The sequence below is a fragment of the Gallus gallus genome, chromosome 5 (assembly GCF_016699485.2).
Source record: "Gallus gallus isolate bGalGal1 chromosome 5, bGalGal1.mat.broiler.GRCg7b, whole genome shotgun sequence".
Lineage (NCBI taxonomy): Eukaryota > Metazoa > Chordata > Aves > Galliformes > Phasianidae > Gallus > Gallus gallus.
In genome coordinates, this window is record NC_052536.1 from 7483813 (window position 1) to 7508511 (window position 24699).

The 24699-nt window shown below is 43.8% G+C and overlaps 1 protein-coding gene across 14 annotated transcripts in view; it reads right to left on the reverse strand.

Annotated features, from left to right (window-relative positions):
* TEAD1 (TEA domain transcription factor 1) overlaps window positions 1-24699 on the reverse strand; it is a 144258-nt gene that overhangs the window by 70662 nt on the left and 48897 nt on the right. For all 14 annotated transcript variants that reach the window (XM_025150620.3, XM_025150619.3, XM_015286358.4 and 11 more), the window contains one exon: window positions 21116-21369. In XM_025150620.3, coding sequence (XP_025006388.1) covers window positions 21116-21263 — 148 coding nt within the window. In that variant the 5' untranslated portion in view covers window positions 21264-21369. Of the gene's footprint in view, window positions 1-21115; window positions 21370-24699 lie in introns of those variants that run through there.

Genomic DNA, 24699 nt, shown 5'->3' on the forward strand with positions numbered 1-24699 from the left:
AAAACAGAAAAGCCCAGTCTGCTCAAGGAGAAAAAAATGACAACATTTCAGCTTGTTTGCCTGGGCTTTAAGGAACTCCTCTCCTCACGTGATCAATTCCTCTTATCTCACTCTTAACTCAACACCCAATTCATGAGCAGTACATATGACAGGGGGACTGGGGCCCCATCGTGGACCTAAACCCCACTGTGTTAAGCACTGTATAAAGACAGCGAAGAGATGATCCTTTGCCCAAAGAGCTTACATCTAAGCATAAAATGGAAAAATCTCATTATTGACAGATTAATGACAATCTGTCAGAGTAACCATTCCTATTAGGAGTGTCTTGTGCAGTAAAGTAGTGCAGCGGCCCTCATAATTAGATACTGATAGCTAATCTGATGCAAAAATCGTAGAGTTAAAATTAAGGACTCACCTCCATGGCAACATTATATTGAAAATGGTGAGATGAGCACACATACACATCTCAAACAGAACGTGTAGACAGGCAACTACAAGGAACAGTTTCGGTGCATGGGCTCCTTTCATCAGCTCCATAAGAACACACAACACTGGCATCCCGAGAACTGACGTTCTTCAGTAACACCTGTGAGTTTTCTTCTTTCAGCCCAGTTCACTGAGCTGGTTTTAATACCACTGCTACAAAAATAAATAATCATGGACAGGCTACGGTTAGGATGTTTTGCATGTTGCTGTTAATATGGAAAACATAAATACATGTTACATATATTTGTGGAAATAAGGTTTTCCTCAGATGAGTTCTTTCGCATGGTGATCCATAATTCAGTTATCAAACGTTGGCTAAACACAGTGCTAAACTTCACGAGTCACTGAGCTTTCCTAATTACAAGAAATTAGTACAAAAAACAAAAGGTCCTAAGTATTTGTTCTGCACGTACGGATTGCTAACACACACAGAGCTTGCAACAGCCTAAGGACACTTTCACACTGCTCTCCTCCCGTCTCCCAGCTGCCATCTGAGATGGAGAAGCCTTCTGATATTCAATACAGCCTCAGACAGTGTCGGCACTTAGATGGTATCTAAGTATATGCCAAGAAATACAGCTAGAAGGAGCTTGAGAAAAAAGGATCTTACATCCTCGTGTGGTATAAATGGGTATGCACTCATGCCTGCCAGTGAAAATCACGCCGATTTACACAACGTGAGCATCTGTCTCTTTTCCACGGGTAAGGACTTGCTGCCCAAGGGCAAGAAGCAGCCCATGATGTTATTTCACACGGGCATATGGTTTTCCTTGCATTATTACTGGGTAGATCCCACACGGTTTCTCCCATCCTCGGGAGAGAAAGACGCTGATTTTGCCTTCAAATTAAGTTATTCAGACCAAAATTATGTGGCCATAAACTGCTCGGGCCCACAGCTCAGGCTCAAAGACCTATTGTTGTACCATCCATTTCTAATCTGAGTACTAGGACCTCTGAATTTCCATACATATATTTTGACTAGTCTTGATGTTTGCCAGTCACGCCACCAGCAGGATATACGCCTAAGTGCTCAGAGCTAATCCTCCAGCCCTGACATTTAAAAAAACACCTCACTACCCCAAATTAAGTTCCAATACTGCATTCAGCCTCTCATTACAGACTTGTAAAAGGTGTCTGAAACCAAACACCACACAGCAAGCAAAACTGTTTGATACCGAGATGCAAAATATACGCATTTTTAGTTTAATACAAACGAGGTGGTTGTGCTAAATATGAAAAAGAAAAGCCTAGAATTAAGTGAAGACATGTGGCAGAACACAAATGGGGGAGTTCCACTTCTCCAAAAATTAAGATCTGTTAGCAGGTAGAAATGACAGCCCACCCTAAAGTACCTAAAGTACCTAAAGAAATCTGTTTACAGCATACGCACTGCTCAGCAAACATCCAAACATGAAGGAGAATCTGTTCCAGATTTCACACAGTTAATGTATTGTACAGAAGAAATGCCTATTTTTGATGTTTTTCATTGACACACACTGATATACATTATGTCATTGCAACAAACGGCAGCTTGTCTGTACTTAATAACTACAAGGCGTGGGTAAGAAACAGCTAAAGCATAAAACCCTAAGGACAAGGCTTCATTGTGAGCGTTAAATAATCGTTACAATGCAAAATTACTCAGAGTTATATCTCTGTTTTACTTCAAGTGACGTGAAGTCTGATCCAGAGCTGAATTTACTGTCAATTCTGGAGCGTATCTGCTCTAGTTTCCCCTCATGCCAAAAGCTCCCTACCTCAAGAAATGACCATGCAAGGGAAAAAACACCGGGGCTTTTCTCTGTGTTCCACCAAAACTGACAAACAAATATTATTAAGGAATGTGAAATTAATGACGAGATGAAAATAATGTGCTTCTAGCCATCGCTGCTCTTACACGAAAGCAGACACAACAAAGGGTCTTACAGCTGGCAGTATACTTTCAAATAACGCCAGTATTTAAATTCAGACAGGCTCTACAGCTGTCCATGACCTGGCACATGGATTTTCCTTGGTAGAGGAACTGTGGAAACGGTTCATAAAAAACGCTGCTTTAAACTGGGCAGCAAGAAACCTATAGCACCCTTCTCTTTCAAATCCAAGAGCAGAACCTTGCTGTGCTAGCTGAAAAATGAATAAATTAATGAATAAATACACTGCAGCAGGTCCAATTGGTAGGGCCAGCAGGCCTAATTTCCTCCTACAGCTGTACAACAAATAAACCTGACAACAACAACCAAATCAAAGCTAGACCTGCAAACACAGCAAAGAAATCCTGTTGGGGTCTGTTGTGAGGGGCCCACCCAAGCCTACGCCGATGGGGCTTTCCCTCCTGCAGAGCAGGTCTTTCCTTGAGCACAGGAAACACTTTTTCTCCTGGAGTGTATGCAGATCTAAAGCGACGACAGCTGAAATATATGTCACTGTAATGGGTTCTGTCATAACTGGGCAAAACACGGCGATGTTAGAAAGCATTTATCAAAGATATGACAGGGCTTTCAAATTATGCTGCCTTTCATCCACTGCTTAATAAAAATGTGCGAAGTGATAGAGCACTACCTCGCCAACATCACTAGCAGCAAAAGACTTATTTTCTTTGGGAGCAGCTATTCAGAAATAACTTCATCGAACTTCAGAGTCATAATTATAGGAACTACCGTGGAGGGATTTAAAAAAAACAATCTGTGTGACAAAGCAATTACATAAACCTATTATCTTTAAACAAACGTTTCAGCTCTAATAAAGTCACTTGCTTTCCCTTACCGAGATAAGAAAAAATCCTCTTGTTCCTGTCAGCCCTCCTGCAGCCCACCTGAGCAGGACATCTTGCCTGAGCACGGGCTGTAGCACTGAGTCCTCACACCTCCACCCTTCCTGGCATCTGGAGGATGATTCAGTTGAACAGGTTTCAATGGTACACTCTTGAGCTTTCTACTCTACTCAGCAAAGGATCTATTACCATGAGCTTTAAAAAGCTTGAGTTGGGGTCTGCACCTTAAGCCCTCAGAGGACAGGACGAGTGTGCACTGATCCAAGTTGGGCCAGGAGCATCTGGAGAAGCTGACATCCCACTGAAGATACTGATGAGTTTTCATCAACCTCAGCTACAAAAACAAGGCCTCATCTCCTGTCACCCTTCAAGCGCACACCAAAGCATCGCTCAGTTGTTACACACAGTGAAGAAACCATCTTCAAAGTCTGCAGACTTCTACAAAACTAGGATCTCACCAAGCAAAACTTTGACAGACTGCAGGTTCAGCAGAGCATGCAAGAATATGCAAGTTACTGGGAAGTTTTTGGCTGGCTTTTGAGATGTCAAGTGTTCCCAGCTACAACCCTGTAAGTTACTTCCAAAAGCTCCAGTTGCTGCAGTAGCACAGCACCTTGCTGTGAGCATCTCTGAGAGACAGATCCCCTCTCCTGCTTGTTTATGGATTTAGAGTTCTAGACTTCAGCAACTGGTTTTGAAGGTTTTGCCTTTTGGATCTGAACCCAGCTAATACTGTGACAGTGTTGAGAAAGACAGCACCTATTTTCGTAGGTTAGTTTTTATACGTGACTCTGATGTTACAAACATCCTTACATGTCATTACACACTACAGCCCATGCGTAATGGCCATCCTTCCCTCTGCCTGCTTTGTACCTACCTAGAGTCAAGTACCTGCAATGCCAAATTTCCATCACTTAAGCTCCAAATACTTTACATTACTCTCACGACCATTTCACTCTCTTTTCTACTTACAGCATAGAAACATAAGCCAAATTCACCCCAATTTCTGAGATTTCCTCCTCCATCTCCCCAGACCTTTACTTCTTATAGGGAACAGAGGGGCCCTCCCTGCTGCCATGGGTGCCCCAGGAGCTGAGCAGGATTAGTGTCGCTCTGAAAGGGAGAAAGTCTTCTGTGTGAACACCTTTACACAAAACCCTATTAACACCTAAAATCCCACTAGCAGCCCAGAAAACTGGGATGCTGCCCCACCATGAAAAACCAAACTCAGGAATGTGAACAGACACTGGTTATGTCAGTTTTAACTGGATTGGTCCTAAATGACACATGCCTCTTGCTCTGTTTCTGAACAGAGGCTTGGATTTCACCACTGCAGGAAACCCAGACACAAGAACTCGGTCTCTCTTGGTATTACACTTCTGCCCAGGGACACAAGCCCCTCCTGGCCCACCACACAATGCTGAGGACTCACATTTTGCCCCAGCACACCACTGCATTTCAGCCTCCACTGCATCCCTTGGCATCTTAGATTACCAATGAAGAGGGCAGTGCTGTAAAATAAACTCAGCAGTCACATGCCCCTTCCTTGACGATTTCTCCCAGAGTTCCTAATAAAATCCATTATGTTAAAACACACACAAAGTGGCCAGACGCATACACGCACACACTCCCATTTATCAGACACAGCAGCTTAACATTTAAAGCATATCAGAGCCCTGAACAGAATTTTTAACTTGCATATTAAGCAGTTATTCTTTTGTCAAGAAATGCATTTGAGTCTCCATTTACAAGAAGTTACTGATTTTGTATGATCTCTAGGGGCATTCACACTAATCCATGCATGTGCCCAGCTGCCCGCAGGGACCTACGGCAGAGCAGCAGCCACGGGTAGGGTTTCTTGTGCGTGCAGGACCCTCATACACATAACCCTTATTTGGAGGGAATGCCAGGGAAAATAAACTGTGGCCTCAGTTCAACCTGCCATGGCCACATAGTTCTGCCTGAGAGTGGTCTTCCACTTACATTCAAGAAGTGAAGTAGAAGACCCATCCTGCCAAGTTTCTGTCCAACGTGAAATCCTGCCTTGTGATGTCCCAGAGCAGAACAGTAAGAATATATGCAAAATATCCTTGTCAGCACTCTCCGAGCTGCAGAGGCTGTGGTCCAAAATCTTCATGATGCAATTTCCCAGAGGAGTTGGTTTTCAGGCCAGAATCTCACCTCATCTGTGCTGAAGAAACTCCAGTCAAGATGCCTTGGTGATCCTGGCATTTAACGTGTAACCTGCTATAACATTTTTGTCTAGAGAATTCTGTTCTGTCTTTTAGCATCATTCTTCTTATGAACCTGCAAGACAATTTTCTTCCAAGAAAGCTCTTGTTCGGCTTTATATCTCTGACCTTAGGTTATCTTTTACAGTTTAATCTACACGAGCTTAGAAATCAACTTTTGCCTGTGACAGCCAGTCCATCAATTCATTTGATTGTCCAGTACAACTTACAATTCTCACAAGCAATTTGACAATTGCGGAGTATTTCACACTGCGTGTTATAAAGTCTGGTGCTGTAAAAATAATGAGACCTGGAATTACATACTGTATTGCAAATCTACTCATTCAGCAGTGAATTTTCAGGTAATTTAGGTGTTTTGATAACAGGCATACCATAGGCCAACCTGTCATATTACTCTTTTCACAAAGGTGTCACACGCCTCTCTCTGGGCTTACACACAAGCCAACTCCCATCGGTCCTCTCCACACCTTCCTTAATTTACAGGATACATAAGAAGAATAGGCTATTTTTAATGAATGGTTTCCAAACAAGCAAAGTCCTCCAAGCCACTGAAGAGCACTCCGGAAGCATTTACTAAGGCTTGTAAGTTCATTATTAAGGAACACATGAATCCTCCTTGATGGGAAAGAAATCTGGGTTATCTTTGCCTGCTGGAAGCACAGAACTGGACTCTGCACCCGGAGATTTCTGAAGCAAGTGGGTGAGGAAAGGGGTATCCCGCATTGCCCCTCGGTCCCACACAATGACAGGGCCAGTAGCTGGGGAGGGGGGCACTATGCCAGCTGCTGGGACAGGGGTACCTGGTGAGACTGTGGTGGGCTCCTGGCAGCAATGGTACTGCAGGCAGCAGCATCATGGTGGTCATAGATTGCATGATTTACGGAACTGGAAGGATTTAGGAAATATCACGACATTATACAAAATCGTAAAACAAATGCCAAATCAAAACTAACAAGGCAACCAAGTGTCCAGTGTCAGCAGACTGGAGTATGTTCTGGCCTCTGGCAGCAACTGCTGGCCACTCCACATCACCAGATACCATTTGCCTCCCACTCTCCTCTCCTTAACCTACTCACTGCTTACTTTACCTGGGCTGGTAGGTAAAGCCCTGGCAGATGGGAGCACACATGCTGTCCCCCATAGCTCAGCGCCTGCCCTACAAATCTGTCTTCACAACTGTTTGCATAGCCCAAGTTCAGTAACCTGTAGCAACAACTCAAATCCTTCTTACCGCTGTATTTAATGTTAGTTTTCCTGCTTACTGCTTTGTTTCCGCAGTTAATACACAGCCTGTAGTCACTGAACTTCAAAGCCTTGCAATGTGCTATAGCATGGGGTTAACATGCAGTATCCTCTTCAATTACAAGGATGGCTTAATTCAAAGAAAAAATAGCAGATACAGAAAAGCCCACCTGAAAGCAGATTGTAAGCACCACTTTGCTTCTAGCAAGTTCAATTCACTTCCAATTCTCATCTGATATTCTCATAGCTTTAATGAATCTGTCAGATTGATACCATGCAGTGGGATAAGTGAGCAGTCAGCTTTGTTTTTCAGGTTTTGTTTTCATGTTTCCAATTAAAAACAAGCAATTAATGGGAAACATTAAAATGAAAGAATGCGGCAGCTTTTAAACATATGGGAGCTTTCATCCGAGCAAGAAATTTGCCTGGAAAAGATTTAGGTGAGCTCACAACTTTCAATCAAAGATCTCTTTATTTTTAAAAGAAATATTTAAGGTTACCATGTAATAGATGATTTTACACTACTTTATAGTTTTGGCTTTCAGTAGAATGAATTATTGATGCCTTACTTTCATAACTGAGTGACTTGAAACAAACAATTTACAGTAGGTTTCACTGCTGTAAGCTCTTCGGACGTAATGCAGCTCTGGAAAGGAAGCCGAACTTTCATCTGGATTGCACATCAGCAAAAACAAGATTGTAAAGGATAGAGTCACTTTGCAAACAGATCAATCTCAAAGTGTTAATTTCTATACCTGAACCCAATTGGTAACTTATGGGGACTGATAGCTCTTCTTGTTTCCAAAAAGTTTTTCTCTTCTCAGTAACTGACAGAAGCTGAACATCAATTTCAGTAGAGCAATTCTAGTTTACACAAGCTGAGGATGCGGCCCATATTTTCAAAAAGGGAGGTCCTTCCCACTGGTTTGCCATCTGCCAAGCATCTACTTTAAGCTAATTAAACAATGTGGAGTTCTAGCAGGCACTCCGAGTTTTCCATTTCTGGACAGATACCAGGCAGGTCTGGCTTCAGGAGAGCCGAGCTGTAGATTCAAAGGTGCTAACAACACTGAACACCTTTTTAAAAGTTGGAAAAAACCCTGGCAATTTGGACATTCTGCAGTTTTCACCCAAGATGAGTTTGCGTAAGACCCATGAACACGACCAATCAACCTGCTGGGGAACAGAAGGGCATTTTATTTACTTTCTACTATGGGCAGAAAAGTAACAAACATCGGGTGTCTGAAAGATACCTAAATGAACAGTTATTCCATGTAACCATGGATTTCCTGTAATTTTAAGCATTTTCTTTTCCTTTCTGCTATTCATATGATAAGCCCACTTACGCTACTGGTCTTAAAACAGACTGTAAACAGCTGGAACAGAGATCGTCTCATCTTGTGTGCACAAGATCTACAACAATGGAGCTTTTATCCTGCTGCAGACTTCCAGCACTGCTATAATTCAAATACTGCTAATAATGATAGTGACTGCAGAATAGTACGAGTGAGACATTAACACGAACAGAGAATAACCCTCTATCAACCAGATGCTCTATAGAAATAATAGAGTCCACCAGCCACACCGGCAGCATTTGCACCCATCCTGTTTCTCGTCCAGAAAGAGCCCCAGACACCTCAAATCTCTGGAAAGACTGCTTCCAACATACTGTATCAAATGAAGCCTCTTCTTGAAGATGCATCAGCTCCATATGCCATTTGGGGCTATGGGGAAGAACGAGCCTTGTCAGCTAAAACTGCCTCTGGAGAAGGGAGGGTGCTTCTGGCCAACAAGCTGGCTTCCGTCCTGCCTAGGATGAAGCAAAATCTACGCCAGTCTAAATCAACTTCTTCTCCATCATGCTGTCTGCTGAGAAATCAAGTAAACAGTGCTGGATGGAGCTCCAGGCTGGATGGGGCAGTGAGCAACCTGGTCTAGTGAGAGATGTCCCTGCCTATTGATAGGAGGTTGGAACGAGGTGATCTTACAGGTCCCTTCCAACTCAAACCACTCTATGAAACAAATCAAACAAAAAGCAAATTAAACAAGTGAACAAATTAAACAACACAAGCAAAATGTCTATCAGACAGGAAAATGCTGGTACTCCTCACGTGGCCTCCCACACCGTGAGCATACTGCCCTTAGGCCAGACACCACTGTCAGATCAGACTATTTAGATTTGTATGACCATGATAGGTCTTCCACTTCCTTCCCTAATTAATTCACTGTATGGAACCCGCACTGGTGGGTTTCCCTTGAAACTGTCACTGCAAAGGAAGACAAATGGGCCCGCAGCACCCAGTGCCGTTGAGCAGCTGCAGCCACATCCCCTCAGCGTGAGCTGGAGCACTCTGAGATGGCCCAGGGAGGGGCCAGGGCTGCAGGAAGGGCTGTGCCTCCAAGGCCGGAGGAGTGGGGACAGGCAGGGAGCAGCAATTTGCTGGAAAGGAGACCCAGAAGCACAGCTCTGTTTTAAAAGGCACGGTATTGCTGAGAAGTCACATGCTCTAAAACTGGACGTAAATCACTGCAAACTTCAACTTTTGTTTCCACGGAACTTTTTAAATGCTTTTGCTTTCACACACAGGGCCCTGTTCAGCATCTTACTGCCATGGTGTTTTTCTATCTTGACAATTCACTTCCGTGAGCAGGCATGCAGCCAACTCAAATGAGACTCAACGCAGTGAAAAGCCCTTCAGGTAAACAGTGTGATAAGCTAAACTGCAAAAACGAGACAATGTTTTTGGACTATGAAGCAGTTGCTATGGAGACGGTTGCTAATTAACTGCATTCAGCCAAGAGAACAAAGGGTTTAAGGGCAGACAGGACTCTGTATCTTAGAGTGAGCAATGCATAATGTCTTATGCAATCTGCACATCTATCATATCTGGAATACCTGAGCCTTTGCTTAGGTTGCAAAATACCTCCAGAAATGACAACGGGGTGGTTTATTCAGTCGAATTTGAACTAATTTTCAGGTAATTAATGACCTATCAGTATTTTAAAAACAAACAAGATGCATATTTAGGAGCCACAGGTATCATTAATCAGTGCACAGAGCCAGGACTGCACTGAACACTGAAATGATTTAACGTTCATCCAGAGTTACTGCTTTCACAGCCAATAAAAATGCCACTGAGAAATCACTTTTAAGACAATATAATGTACCTAACCTATTACTCTCTCTTATACCTTAAAAATGGTTAGCTTACAACGCTCAGAAAAATTAATTCTTCAATTCCTTTCAAGCTCTCCGACAGAGGCCTTGGACCTTAATATGGCGTCTCCGTTAGAATGAGCTACCCCGAGGAGATGTTGGTCAACGTTATGTTATAGGGCTTACATTTTGGGATAGCGTGCATTCTGACTCTATTCAATTTCTGTAACACACTGAAAAAAACGCCACGTTACCAGAAGTGACACAAATCCCTGTCCGGCATAGCTCCGGCTTGCAGAGCTGCTGTGTGAGGCTCCAGAAGCCCAAGCGAGCCCAGGCTCAGGTGGAACCACCAAGGCCTGCCAGCAGGCCTTGGGGAGCCCCCAGCCCCACGCAGCCATTGCCTCGGCTGCTCCCACCAGGAGTCCCCAGGAGTGGGGCTCAACACAGTTCTGACTTGAGGCATTGCCCTGTGACATGCACGGCTTCTAAGTATGGGCTTTGTTTTCTCAGTGAAACACAGAACAACCGCAACAGTTGTGCAGGCCAGGCACCTCTGTACGGAGCACAACTCACCTGTCAGACCGGCCAACAGACACATCTATGCTAACACAAGACTTCTTACAGCCTGGATGAATACAGCAACTTCTTTTCCTTTTTAAGGCTTTAAATATATAACTTGTATAAAATCAAAAAAGGGAGATTTTTCTAATGATTTAAATGCTGCTAGGATTTAAAGGGTCACAATTGGTTTTGAAGTCAAGTCCCTACTAAGGGGAAGGAGATGAGTTCACACCTCATACGAGGCTATTACTTAAGCAAAGCTTGCTGCACACTGAACAAGCAGCGTATTAATTTACTACATGAAGGCCTAAGGTTTGGGTTTTTTTCTTTTGACATTTTAAATTATGAGGCATCTGCAAACAGATCCTAAATCTGAATTGCACATGGATTTTCCACACCAGCCAATTCAGATTGCCCCGAGACATCCCTTCCAGCATTAATCACTCACCCACACTGCTGTAGTTCATATTTCTTTTACAGAAACAGAGGTCTGCAAGATTCTTAAACTCTTGCCTAGAAAACAGGAATTATTACTTATGTGGCAAACTAAGTTTTAAGCATAAGGGACCCAATTCTGCCTTCAGTTACACTGCCATAAATCTTTAACAACTCCATTAGATTTATAACAGTGTAACTGAGGAGGAAATTGAGCCCAGGATATTTTCTAAATCGGTAATTAAATAGCAGAATTTTAGCTTGGCACAGAGTAAAGACCTCTTAGATTATGTCTCTGGATAAGCTACATACTTTTCTGTTCCTTGAATAACAATGTTATGAACAAATTAAATCATCTTATTTTCACCAGTCTCTATATTACTCTGTGGACGGGCCACACTTCACATCATCTCACGGAGCATCAACATGGGGCTAAATACTGCCTCACTCTTCCACCCACCTTCTCTCTCTTCTCCATGTAGAAGTTAAGCTCTTTATAGATGTCCATTATTTATACAAGCACCACGAGGACCTTTTTCATGTTTGGTTTCAAGGCACTGCTATATTAAACAAATGCCTAATAATACTAAAATGGCATTTAGCCAACTCCCTTACCAGAGGCGCAAGGCATCCTGTGGTCACATTATGCAGACTGGACTTCTAAGAAGATGCAGCTTGCTCTCCCAGCGCACAGGATGTGGTGCAGGAAACATGGTTTTGCCACAGTTGCCCTAAGCTCCCCGAGGATCACTGGATAAACTGTGAAAGGGGCCCCTTCAGCATTAAACCATAGATGGCACCGGGGGGGGTGGGGTGGGGGGGACTCAATTCCCTGCTTTGCTATAAAGCTCTTGATGACATCGGACAAGTTATTTAATCCCTCTATACTTCTTTTCTTCACAGGGGTAAAGGCAGCTTGTAAAACTTCCCGTCTCTTATTTTTAATAGGAGTTTTTTTTTTCATTGCATTCTTACCTCACTCGTCTCTCTGCTCAGTATTTCCAGCCCTAATGCATCTCTGCTGTGCTCCCCCCCCCACTAACCACACACACCAGGGTCCCACCACCCACACCAGCACCGCACGCCCCAGGCCCACCAAGGGGGCCGGCTAGAGCTGGGCACGGGGCTTTCTGAAGAGCCCCATTTGCTGCTGACACTCCTCTGGCAATCCTGTTACAGAGACCCAGGAGTCTTTTGTCACTGCCCCACAGGATGGAAAATTCTGCGGGTGGCTCCTCCGCACGCTATCCCTTACAGTAATTCTCCTCAGCACTTCACAGCCTCTGGTGATTAGACCTCCTATAGCTAAAAATACATCATGCACTCTAAACACGTAACGTACAATATATGCCCGCATACCTCGCCTATCTAAATATATGCCAACATACCTACCTAATAACTGCTATGAGTATGAATCACAGCATTTCTCTGCAGAGAGCTCACCCGGTGGGACGCAGTCAGCCACCGAAGCAGAGAAGGAAGGCTGCCAGCCAGGCGGTGGCTAGCTGGTTCTGAGCAGACCTCCTTCTTGACATCTTCTGAATTTCACTGGGGTGGAAGGAAACCGATTGTATACACATACACTTATTCACAGACGTGTGTATGTACGCATCTGTGTGCCTATTAGTCAGCATTTATTTCATCATTAATTGTGCTAGAAGGTTTATTGCTAACAGGCTACGGAAGTACTAAACGAATGAAAATGCAATTCTTGTTCTAAGAATTAAATGCCTTCACGTGATCTGTTAACTCCAGCATCTCTTAAACTAATTCAAAGACTATTTTTACTACAGAAAATTATTTTACTACTTGTTTATTGTCAACAGTATCCACAAAGAGTTGAACCATTTCCCCAGTATCTAAGACAGTATAATTACCTGTTACTTCAGGGGTCAAACTCTGATGCTTGAAGCCAAACGGCTGAAGATGCCTTCTTCATCTGTCTTCCCTACCACCCACAGTATAGAATCATAGAATCTCAAGGTTGGAAAGGACCTATAAGATCATCTAGTCCAACCGTTCTCCCATTACTCTTCCTACCACAAGCCACTAAACCATATCTCGTAGCTCCTCATCCAAAACTGCTAACAATTTAAGCTATAATTTCTATTTAAGTAATGCTCTTCTTTTCTACGCTAGCCAGTTGATGTTAACATATATGCAACTTCAGGCAAATAAGCTTGAAACGCGAATTTAGTGTAACCTAGCTCACTTAATTTCACATAGATCACTGGAATATGCTCCATAACACCCACCAGTGTATATCCCATGCCATCCCCTCCCCCAGAACTCTCAGACATCGAGTTTGCTGCCTGTGCTGCAGAAATACCAACATTCAGCCTGAGCTAATTGCACTGCTGCCTATCTGGGCCCTCACCTTATTTCTTCCTAAGAGGACAACCAAAGAATTGGGTTGATCTTCAGATCTGTTTTGATGGCTTATACAATATGGTAACCTCTGGCAAGCTTAGTGCCCTCTTACAAAAGTAGGCCAAGTTTTGTGCTAACTACAAAATTTAGGCAAGTTCCTAAATTCTACCAGACTGTGTGAATGCAAGATTTCTCTTGCCTTTTTTTTTTTCCTTCCAGAATGAGCTAGAGAGACCTCAGTCAAAGCATAAAATCTGCCTATATCCAGGAAAATCCTCCGGAGGCCTGACCTAGTTGGAGATGGCTGTTGTAGGAAGGCTGTAATTAAGCAGTTGCGATAGTGACGCTGACTTCTCACAGTAGAGAATGTGTGTGTTGACCACAGTTTCTATTAACAGTGCTTATTTGAGCCCTCTGTAGGTAACATTGCAGTGGTGTTTGACTGACATCCCCAGCAACTCCCATGGTGTGCAATGCTCTCTCGGGATTTCAATTTCCTCATGTATCCGGGATGCATTGTTGTCCCTTGTACAATGGGTCCAATAGCCCATGCTACTTCCCTACACTTAAAAGAGCATAGTATTAGCATATTTATGCTCATCTCTCTTCTCCTTCCCCTAATTTGTGTCATTTTTGCTCACAAAAACGTGTGCTTTAATTATCCACTGTAAAATTTTTAGTCTGCCTAGAACAAAAGGCAAAAAAAAAAAAGCTTCAGAGGAAGCTTTTTCTATTAGCTAAATCATTACTTCCCCCAAAAGTCTGTAAACTGTTAATCCATTCATGTCCAATTCTTTAAACTATATGGTCGGACTAAAATCATCTGGAAGCCCAGACACTGCAGTGCTTCTCTCTGACGTTCCAGGCCAAGTGTCCTACATTAAACTGTTTGTAGGATAGGAAAATATTCATACAGTGGTATGACTACAGCTTCTCAAGGGTATCACAAAAAAATCCTGCGTGCATTTGTGAGGAAATCCCTGTAAGACACAGTTAGGATACATGTTAATTTTGAATAGCATGGCCCTGGGGGAGTTGTGTAAGACTCATGTCACAACCACTGCATTTATTCTCCAACGGTTATCCGGGTTTGCTCCTGAGAGGTGTAGGGAAGGATATAAACACACTTCTCTGGGAAACTGCACATCTCCAGAAAGCCAAAGATACTGTAAGAAGTTTTTCATGCTGCCACTGCCCCTTGTTCCCCATCACGTTATTTGTAATCACACCCATAGTGTGCAGATCTACTAGGGGAGTGGGAGAAGGCTAGGATGAAGTTTCCCTCCCAACGTGGTTTGGATGCCTGGCTTTCACCACTCATCTCAGTGGCCCCAGCTCTGCCTGCCTTGAACAGCCGGCCGGGAGTCTCCAATTCCAGCAGCTCTTGGATACTGGTACAAGTCACCACGGTGCTGGTGCAGGGGCCAATTTTCAACCATTTTTCATTTGTTACTTGGCCAAGCAAAGTGCTCCCTGCACCATCCAAGTTTCTCTCTATATAAAAATAACAGTTTCTACATTTTCCTTCATCTTCTGTTTCTACAAAGACGCTCAGAACAGTGGTGTCTGACAGGAATATTGCTCACCTTCCACACCCTCATATAAGCACTTTATGGGGGATATGGATCAGTGGCACCCTGCCAGAATTGTGTAAGATAATTCAGCTGGCACTTGAAGTTGGTAAAAGAGGAGACATCTGCCATAACTTCGTAATGGTATAACGAAAAGGATTCCAAACCTAACAGACCATTATAAACCCTAAGTGTGTTGAGGGTCTCACTTGTCCAATTCAAACTGTCCCCAGGTTGTCTGAAACAGGTGATATTCACTCTGTTATGCATGGTGCAATCACAGTTCTGTAAGAAATTAGCTCAAAGGAATGAGTACATTTTCTTTTATGCTATTTACATGTAGGATTTCCAACTTTCTTAAGCTCTAAGTACTACACAATCAACTAACACACTAGAACAATCTAATCAAGGCTGTTTTACCTATCTCCCTAGTGGGAAAACCCTATTTCTTCAGGCTGCAAAACTGTGCCTCTGCAATTACAGGATCACAAGTTCATCTTGTGAAATCAGAGCTGGAGGAAAAGTGAACTAGTATAAATCATAGTAGACAATCTCCTAAACAGATCCTGGATGTTCTAGAGAGGCTGCATTACGTCAGTGCTCTCATTCTAACATGCGTCATTTCTGAACAGGGGTTTCATTAAAAGAACAATGTCAAAAAGGAAAAACATCCTCTTACTCCATTTAGAATAGATTTTTGAATAGGAATAGCCATTTAATGACTCCTGAGTGGTTAAAGGCCTGATCTGAACCTGCCCTTGCAGCTTCCACTTAGATCCAGGTAAGAACTAATGCTGCTAGTAATTCCTCTATACAAGGGCACCTACTGAACAGCAGAAAACTTCAGTACCATCCACACAGTTTACTTGATGTTGTCTCCCACAAGCAGGATAGTTACAACTTCCTGTAATTCTATCTTTAAATCAAAGACTGAGACGAGATACTCGGTACAGAGAACAAAGAAAGCTAAGTAGAAAGCACTTCCCAAGTATATCCTGCTCTTTTGGGTGCGTAACTTTTCAGCAAAACTTGCCAGTATTGCTTCCAATTCCCTTTGGAATGATCATTCTCCTGAACCAACACAGCCAAAGGGAGTGCCATGGATGACCTTGCACAACATTACTCACACTTCCAGACGCAGTGCTTCCCACAGCCTGCTCTCATCCACCCACTCCCCAGGTAGGAGTCGATACCCTTATCGTGCACAGCTCTTACAGTCCCACTTAGATTTTCTCATGAGAAGGGCCACTTATGGCAGCGGTGGGCCGTAAAAATAAAGAATCTCCATCTTGCCAAGGCTCAGCTGTTGACAATTTACTCTTGAACGCCAAATAGAAAGATTAAACCTCGTTCCCCCACATTCCAGAAATCCTAGACAACAAGCAAGCCCCATACCCCATTTCTAATGGCAGAAGTGCCAACTGCTCATCTCACACGAGCAAGCTAACTTCCTGCAAACACAGCATAACGCTGCAAGGACACTATTGGATTACAGAAATCCTTATAGGCATGCTTGTTCATCACCTGAGCAATTTAAGTAGTAACTTTTCAAACAGACACCATACCTTAGGGCCTTCATTTTCTTCACCTTTAGCTGACTGTCGATTGCTCAGCACACGCTCGCAGCCTGCCTTCATGCATGCACTGTGTGATGACGTAATGCAGTGTGCAATCACAGGATTGCAGGAATGTTTCTAGACAGACTTGTTTACAATCTAAGAAACCCAAATAGTAACTTTCATAATAGAAGCCCTATCTCCAGTGCATTTTGTGTATGCTGCTGTGAGACCAAAAAAAAAAGAGGAAAGAAAACCAAAAAGAGCCTATTGCTGTAAAACCACTGCAGTAACAGATGAATAAACGTGCAACCTGATACCTCACATCTGGTATTTCATCATTCCAAATACCTTATTCGCATTCAAATATAATTAATACTGTGGAAACTTTATAAGGTACTGATGTCTTTATAGAGGCAGTAACTTGTATGGAACTTTTAAAATTAAAAGCCAATAGTAAAAATAATTTGTAACATGTTCCTGCTTTCTTCATAAAGCCAGCCACCTCGTGCTTTCCTAACAAACACTCAGACACCTAGTGACAGCACTTACCTGCAGAACCAAATAAGCCACAGAACTGGATTTCTTTTGCTGAGGCATCAGTTCAAAGTTCAATATTCAATTTATGCAAGGTGCTTTGAAATGACTATTATTACTCATTGTACAGAAGCCTTTATCATCTGAAGAGAAAATTTTAGGAAAGTATCATTTTTCCTCTACTATCATGGTAATTCAAGCCCAGAGATTGTATCCGTGACCTAATAAATGTATACAACAGTTCTGAAAGGCTGCTATGCACCTTCTTGCGTTAAATAGCACTTAGTCCTCTTTGCAAAGCGACTAAACACGTTGCAGAGCTTCCTTCTTAAGTAATCATTAATGCTCTCTTAAGCAGTTCTGTTGCACAGCTGAACACATCCAATGCAAATGACAGCAACCTACTTCCTTGTCTCAAAGGCAAAAGCTGTCTTTGCTACCTCAAGGCTAAGTTAGCAAAGCTGCTGCCTGCACATCTGTGGGCACTGCACTTACTGGCAACGTACATTACCTTGGCACTGTCCCCACAGCTGCAATGAAGCTGCATCTAGGTATGGCTACTCTTCACAAAAGAGGAGAACGCACCTGTGGCCAAACCCACTCCCACTGTAACTCCAGTGACTTCAGTATTACACCAGGGATAGAAGCATGGCTGCATTTCACAGCAGCTCTCATTCTTCTAATCTTTTCCGAAGCACTCTCCCAGGAGCAAAGACAAGCACAGGCAAATACCCTGCCAGCAAGTGAGTTCACAGGAATTGCTACGAGTAACTGAACTGTCAACAGCAAAAGACCAACAATTTGAGTAAAGTACAAATGCAGGACAGCCAATGCCCTCTAATGGGCTAGTTTTACTACATGTAGATAGGCAAGGACACAGAAATTCTGCTCCGAAATAAGCCACACGGTGTCCCACCTCATTCTAGTGGATGAAACCTGCAGTTTATCAGGTTTTGTTTGTTTGTTTACACAATACGAATAAAAAATACCTTACCAAAATCTTGCAAGGCAAATGAAAATAAGTCTAAGAGGGGAGCCTTCAACAAGCTTAACTTCTTCCATAGGGAGTAAGAGCATCAAGTTATGCATGTGTACCCCTACCCTGCTTAAAGCCTTCCTCCATTTATTCCCTCCTCACCCTTTTTCTTTCCATTTACTAGTCCATACTGTACTAGCAGCAAAGCCAAAGCTGTAGGATCACCTCCAGCACACATGTACACTGGAAGGGGGAAAAAGGAATGGCAGGCAGCACTTTCCTGCAGAAACCTTGTCACTTGTCCCTCGGCCTTACTGTGCACTCCCTTTCTCTCAAGAATCTCCACACGAAGATTCAAGGAATTTGCCCCCTCTGAACCAAAACAAGTGTCTTTGCTTCTTACCCAACCATTTCCTTTAAATTCAAATATAAGAGTTTCATTAAGTTTTTGTTTTGTTTTCTGAGGGCTTCTTCAGGCAGCCCTGGCCCAGGACTGGCAGCAGAGCAAGCAGCAGCTCAGAACACTCACGGCTTCACACAGGTCATGATGTAGTCCTTACAACCTAAGGCTGCTGCAGAGCAGCAGAGCACCACAACACGCTCTCCCTCTTCCCTCCCTCTCCAGCCACAGGGTACCTTGAGACAACCTTTCATTCCCATCGCCGTCTGCTGCCCTAAGTTACTTTTTCAGAGGGCAAGGAGAGAAGGAAGGAAACACCCTTCCCTTCCTTTCCCTTCTCCTTCCCTCCCAGCCCCAGGTCACAGCTGCAGCAGACAGCTGAAGCGACTTGTGCTGCTGGGGAGGTGAGGGACGTCCACCAGCGTGCTTCCAACCACCACAAAGAACAGCAACGAACAGCTTCTGGTTCCATGAATGTCACAAAGCTCTCATTAAATCAAAGGCAAAGACTTACAATGCTTCTTCGAGCAAACTCCCTGCTCATCTCCAAAGGAAAAGAAGTACAATTGCTTAACTTAATCCACACAGAGTGATCATTGTATTTGCCTCCGTAAAGATCGTATTTGTTTTAGTGCCTACATCTAAAGGCAATTTCAGTCAGAAAATGAAATGCTGCTTTCTTGACCTTTTGTCTTACATGGTTCACGAATTACTGACATATTACAGTATCCCCCAACACTACGGAAGCTTAGAGATATTGCAACGTCTCTCTCGTAAGTGAAATAAACTTGGTATGCCACTAAAAGGCATTAAATTATTTTCATTATGCCACACAGAATCTAAAACACTTACACTGTTTTGATTTCAAAATCCTTGGAGAACAATTATGCTCTCAGGGCCATAAGACTCTATTATAAAGTCCTCAGAAACCTAGCATGGTTTCAATAAATCCTCCAGCACTACAAAGCAGTTACTCAGCTTGAAGAATGAAAACATGAGTTCATCCACTGCAAAGTCAGCATGTAAATTCTACTAATTCAGGATCCCACACTTCCTAACACATTTTTTTGCCTGACCAGGACAATGCTCCAAGTCAAGTTTTCAGCATAATACACACACTTCCTTTTTCTGACTGAAAGTTAACATGATTTGATTTAGAGTGAGCATAAATAAACGAGACACGCATATATGCTTACGGTATTACTAGCTAGCAGTGGTAATCAGCCATTAGATATGCATAAATAGTTTCCTGTGTATATATAATCTAACAAACGTTAAGGTTCGGTATTAAAGAACCATTAAATTAAATCAGCGACTGTCAACGTGAATAGAGAAATATGTTAATTTCTTTAATTTATACCACGTCACAAAGAATGCTTTAGAACACCATAAATCAGATTTCAGGGGTGACTGCTGTGAATCCCGATTTAAGAAAACGCAGCCACCCTTATTAGAGCTGATGAGGCTGTTCAAGCCTAAGTAGAGCTTTTGAGCATAAATACACAATAAGCTTGTTTGTATATACATGCTTATGTCCCCCTAGAAAGAGCACAACCTTCTAATTAAGCAAATCATCCCCTTGCCAAAGGAAAATAACAACAAAATGCAATCAAAACAAGCAGAAATTACTGAGGGGAGGACAAGAGAAACTATACTCCCCTATTCTGGGGGGAAAGTTGGAAAAAGAGAGAGGAAAAAAAGAAAAAGAAAAAAAACAAAAAAGGGAAAAGAAAAGAAAAAAGGAAAAAAAAAAAAAAAAGGAAAGAAAAAAGCAAACACCCGGGCAGGAAACCGGGGCCCAGCAACTTTCTGCCAAGGGCAGCTGAGATGCTTCATCACAACTCGCTTTTTCCAGACCCGACACTCCGTGTGGCCACCAGGGTCACATGGCAGCTGCAAAGAGGGGGCGGGGGGGCCGGTCCCGCTGCCGGCCCCCAAAGAGCCGGAGGCAGCAGCAGTGTCCCTGTTTCCATGACCTCACGCCGGGGGGTGCGGGGGCACAGCTGGTGGCAGCTGCAGCACCATCTGCTCGGGGCTGCGCCCGCGGCCCCCCGCCTGCCTCGGGACACACGGCCAGGTAGGGAGCGAGGTCACCTCTCCCTGGGCTCCCCCAGGGCACGGCCACCGTTGGCAGCTGCTGCAGAGCGGCCCGCAAAGAAAAGTTTGCAAAATGGAAAAGAAAAGGCAGCCGGGCCTTGGGAGTGAGAGAGCTCGGATAAGCGGGACGAGAGCAACACAGCTACGGCCAGCGTGTGCAGATGTCAGCATCACTCGCAGCAGCGTGTCTTTATGGAACGCTGTCAGCACGTCATCCGATTTACAGCAGTCTGTGCTGAGAAAAGGGGGGGGGAAATATAATGAAAGGCACAAAAGCGCCCCTAACTTGCCTCTTCTACCAAGAGGATCCTGAATATGACACGAACCTGATCGCCTTGCAATTTAACATTGCGTGTTCTGCCATGTGATCCTGCCACCGTATGCCCCATTTCTATTTCTGCACCATTTATTAAAAAATAATGAAAAATGCTGAAGTATTTTCTGTGCTTGAGGAATTGAAAAGTTTCTTTTAAACATTCTAGGCAAATTATAGCATTCATTAAGGACAGAGTTATGTACTAACACTGCTTCCAAATGCCAGCAATACATCAGCCCAGCAGAGCTCTCTCAACTTCACAGATTTCATCAAGATTTACTCTGTAACTGCCAAAATCAGAGCCAGGAACGGCGTGTAAAAACAAGCTGGCCTTTATGGCTCGTACAGGGACAATCATTTCCAAAGGCTAACTGAGCGCCACTTACCATACATTTTGCCTTCATCTGATAAGATGATTTTCCTCCTCCCACACGGTGGATAGATAGCTAGAGCCTCCTGAAAGCTCTGCTCTATGTCAGGGCTCCAGACACCTTCTGCATCGTTGTCAATAGGTTTATCTGCAGAATCGCTCATTCTTTCGATGTCTTCGGCAGGGCTCTCGCTGCCGCTCCAGCTGCTGGGCTCAATGGTGATGGCTGGGGTCTCCAAGCTTAAGCTTGGAGTCTTAAAGGAAATAAACCTACAAAACAAACAGACAAGCCCACGAGGCATTAAGGGCACGGAACTTCAGGAAAACATTTCTGGTTACTTTTAATTCTAAACGAACAGCAGCTGAGCATTAATGGGAACAAAGCTCGCATGGGAAGCACCCCAGAAAAGTGCAACAGTATTGGATTCTCTCATCTTACCCAAATTAATAATACAAGCAGAACACAAGCTACGTGAGAACAAAAACCTCTAACAGGATAATACCAGAGAAAGGAATTACGAGACGCGCGTTCTGCCTGTTTTAAGAGGTCTCTGTCACAGAACCATAGCAGACCAAAATTACAAGCTTCGAGTTGCTGAATCTATTTAATGAGAAATAATTTGATATCGCTGCACCTGCTCGCAGCACCAGAGCTGCAGATCTGTCAGTGCTCCTTTTAGATTTTTTGAGAGAAATACAACTCTGCTATAAAGATTTGCCCCAGGCAAGAAAGCTGCTGTACCAGACCAAATTCATCTCTGGTGCAATTCTTCGTCCAGCCACTGAAATAACACCAGGAACAGATTTGGCTCAGCACGTCCAGGCATAGCGCAGCTTTATTTTCAAAAGAGAAGTTTGGTGACTCTAAGTGATCTAAATGGATGGGAGTGTTAAATCACACGTACGTGTGTTGCGCGTGCACTTAAAAATCCAGTTAGTTCCCCGAACACTGTAAAACATCCCAAACATACATAAAATAACAGGGTGGTTAATGGACGGTGCCAGAGTACGAGTGGTGTTTTCCCCTATCCCGTCAGTGGCAGGAAGGGAGCAGAAAACCCCATCTGATGAATACATGGCTAAGAGGCTACCGACACTGCAGGAATTCTGGCTTTTCAGACCATGGGGCAGTTTACTTGGCACCTGGCCTGATGGCTGCTGATGGGATCCACCCGGATCATAAGAGGAAAAGGATCTAGGCTCATTGACAGGGCTTTAGACTCGGTTTGAAGGGTGAGGGAGGTGACAGAGCCTGCCCACAAGGCACAGGATAGCACAGCTAAGCTAAAGGGACATGGTGCTAGGGGGGGCCTTCAACCTGCTGCGTCTTATGATGAGGAAGGCAACAGGGAGACTAAAGGTAAATACCAAAGGAATTAAGGAGTTATCCTCTAAGAAGGTGACAAGACCAGCTGCCCAGCTGAAATGCCTCTACACCAATGCATGCAGCTTGAGAAACAAACAGGAGGAGCTGGAAGCCACCGTGCTACTGGAAAATCACGATGCAGTTGCAGTCACTGAAACCTGGTGGGATGATTCCCACGACTGGAATGTGGCTACTGATGGCTACGAGCTGCTCAGAAGGGCCAGGCGAGGAAGGAGAGGTCTAAACCAACAGGTAAAAAGCAGCAGAACGGCAAACAGCTGATGGAAGAGAAGGGGAAGTTGCAGGCTGCAGCAGCACTGACAAAACCTGTGAGCTCAAGAACTCCCTGACAGAAGAAATCTTAGCAGCAGTTGTCACCCAAGCCAACCAATCAGCCAAACACTGGATATCCCAAACTTGACTGTCTGGTCTATCAGAGGCCACGGGGCCACCCAAAGAAACAACAAAACAGAACAAACACCAGCAGAAACTGGGGAAACTGGGAGTAGTCTCATCATCTCGCTAACTGACGTTACCGGTCCAGCTCCTAAAGCACGGGGTATTTCCACTGCCCTGGGCTCTACTAGGAGCCCAGAAGTATGAGCACATGTGAGGTTAACTCCCAAGAACTTTACTTTCCCTGCTTGCACAGCTTTTTTTCAATAAGGAGGCATTCCTGAACTTAGCATGGGTTTGAACATCTCAGCACAGCTTAGGACAGCGTTGGTCCCCACCCACCAGTAACCTCACGGCTGACCACAGCGTCTCGAATGCCTTTTACTAACTGATAATGAGGCAGCAGATGGACTCGCAGGGAGCTATGCACAAATGAGGTGCAGGAGGGAAGTCTGCTCAAATGCACCACTTATTGTCCAAAGAGCACTCGCTGCAAACAGGGAGATGGAAATATTTGTACAACACTGAAGCACAGTCTTTTACAATTTGCGGAAGGCTGAAGGCTTGACTGAACCCCTGTAATATTTAAACCTCGTAGCTGAAACAGAAGCACAACAATAGTGGGCAAGGGCTGACAAAAATGACCATTTCTACTTAAGTCTTCAAATGCAGGGGGATTTTTTGGTAAACGAGAGGTAATTACATGGTGACTAGGATAATTAGCAGGTTTTCAGCTTTACTGCCACAGCGCACAGGAAAAGGGCTACAGGAGATTTTACTGACCTCACACGCTCAAGACCACAGCTCGGCATTTCTCCAGAAGACAGCACAGAGCAGGACTGTTTACCTGGTCAGCTCCTCGAAGGTGAGTGGGAAGGAAACCCTTCCCCTTCTTAGTCATGGGCACCGCATCCTGCAAGGCGCAGCACAGCCACCGGCAGCACGTGCAGCTCAGCAGTGCTCTGCTTACAAAACCTGCCACAGCCGTAGCCCCGAGTCTTATTATCATCCTATAAGCCAGCCCTTGTTATTATATTATGCCAAAATAATAATTAAAATGCGTACAAGGAAAACAGAGAGGCTCAAAAGTAATTAATGTTACTTGATATTCGTGTTAGATCTTGCATTGCATTTACTGGTGAATTTTCACTACTGTGCTATCTTTTCCCTTCCCATCCCTTTTTACCTACTTGGATATCATCGTGAGCTATTCGTAGCTACTACAGCAGCCTCTAAAACAAAGTAAACGCTTCTTCCAGAACCTCTGTATGATATGGGTCAAGAGCAATCTGCTCCCCCCAGAAAATCCTCCTCTGCTCCAAAGGTTCCTTTTAGCCATTTCCATTTTGGTGAACACTGACACTGCACATCAAGCTAGAGGACCGAGAAAACCTGGTACCGCAGCCACTAAATGGCTGCCTCTTATTGCAGGGAAATAATGAGCTACTCATTTAATCACTTCCAGCCCAGCTCAATATATCAAAAGGCAATTCCACCTCGTCCTTAGCTTGAATTCTAAAGATCCAACTGTGATGAAAAATTTCAGACCTATTATGCTGCAGTTCAACGTGATTATCAAAAATAATACAAGCTGTCAATAGAAGAGCTTTGTTGCACATTTCTAACTAGCTATAAATCTCATGGAAGAAATATGGACTTCCAGCACAATTAAGAAAAACAAAATGCCTTCCTTATATTAACAAACTTCAAACCTCATAATCCCACCTTCTAGTGCAAGGAGAGTTAATTTCCTGGAGGCAATTAACAAAAACAAACAAACAAAAACGTTCCTTTTCCACACAGGGCACACCAGGCTGAAGAGTTCTATATTTGCTTTG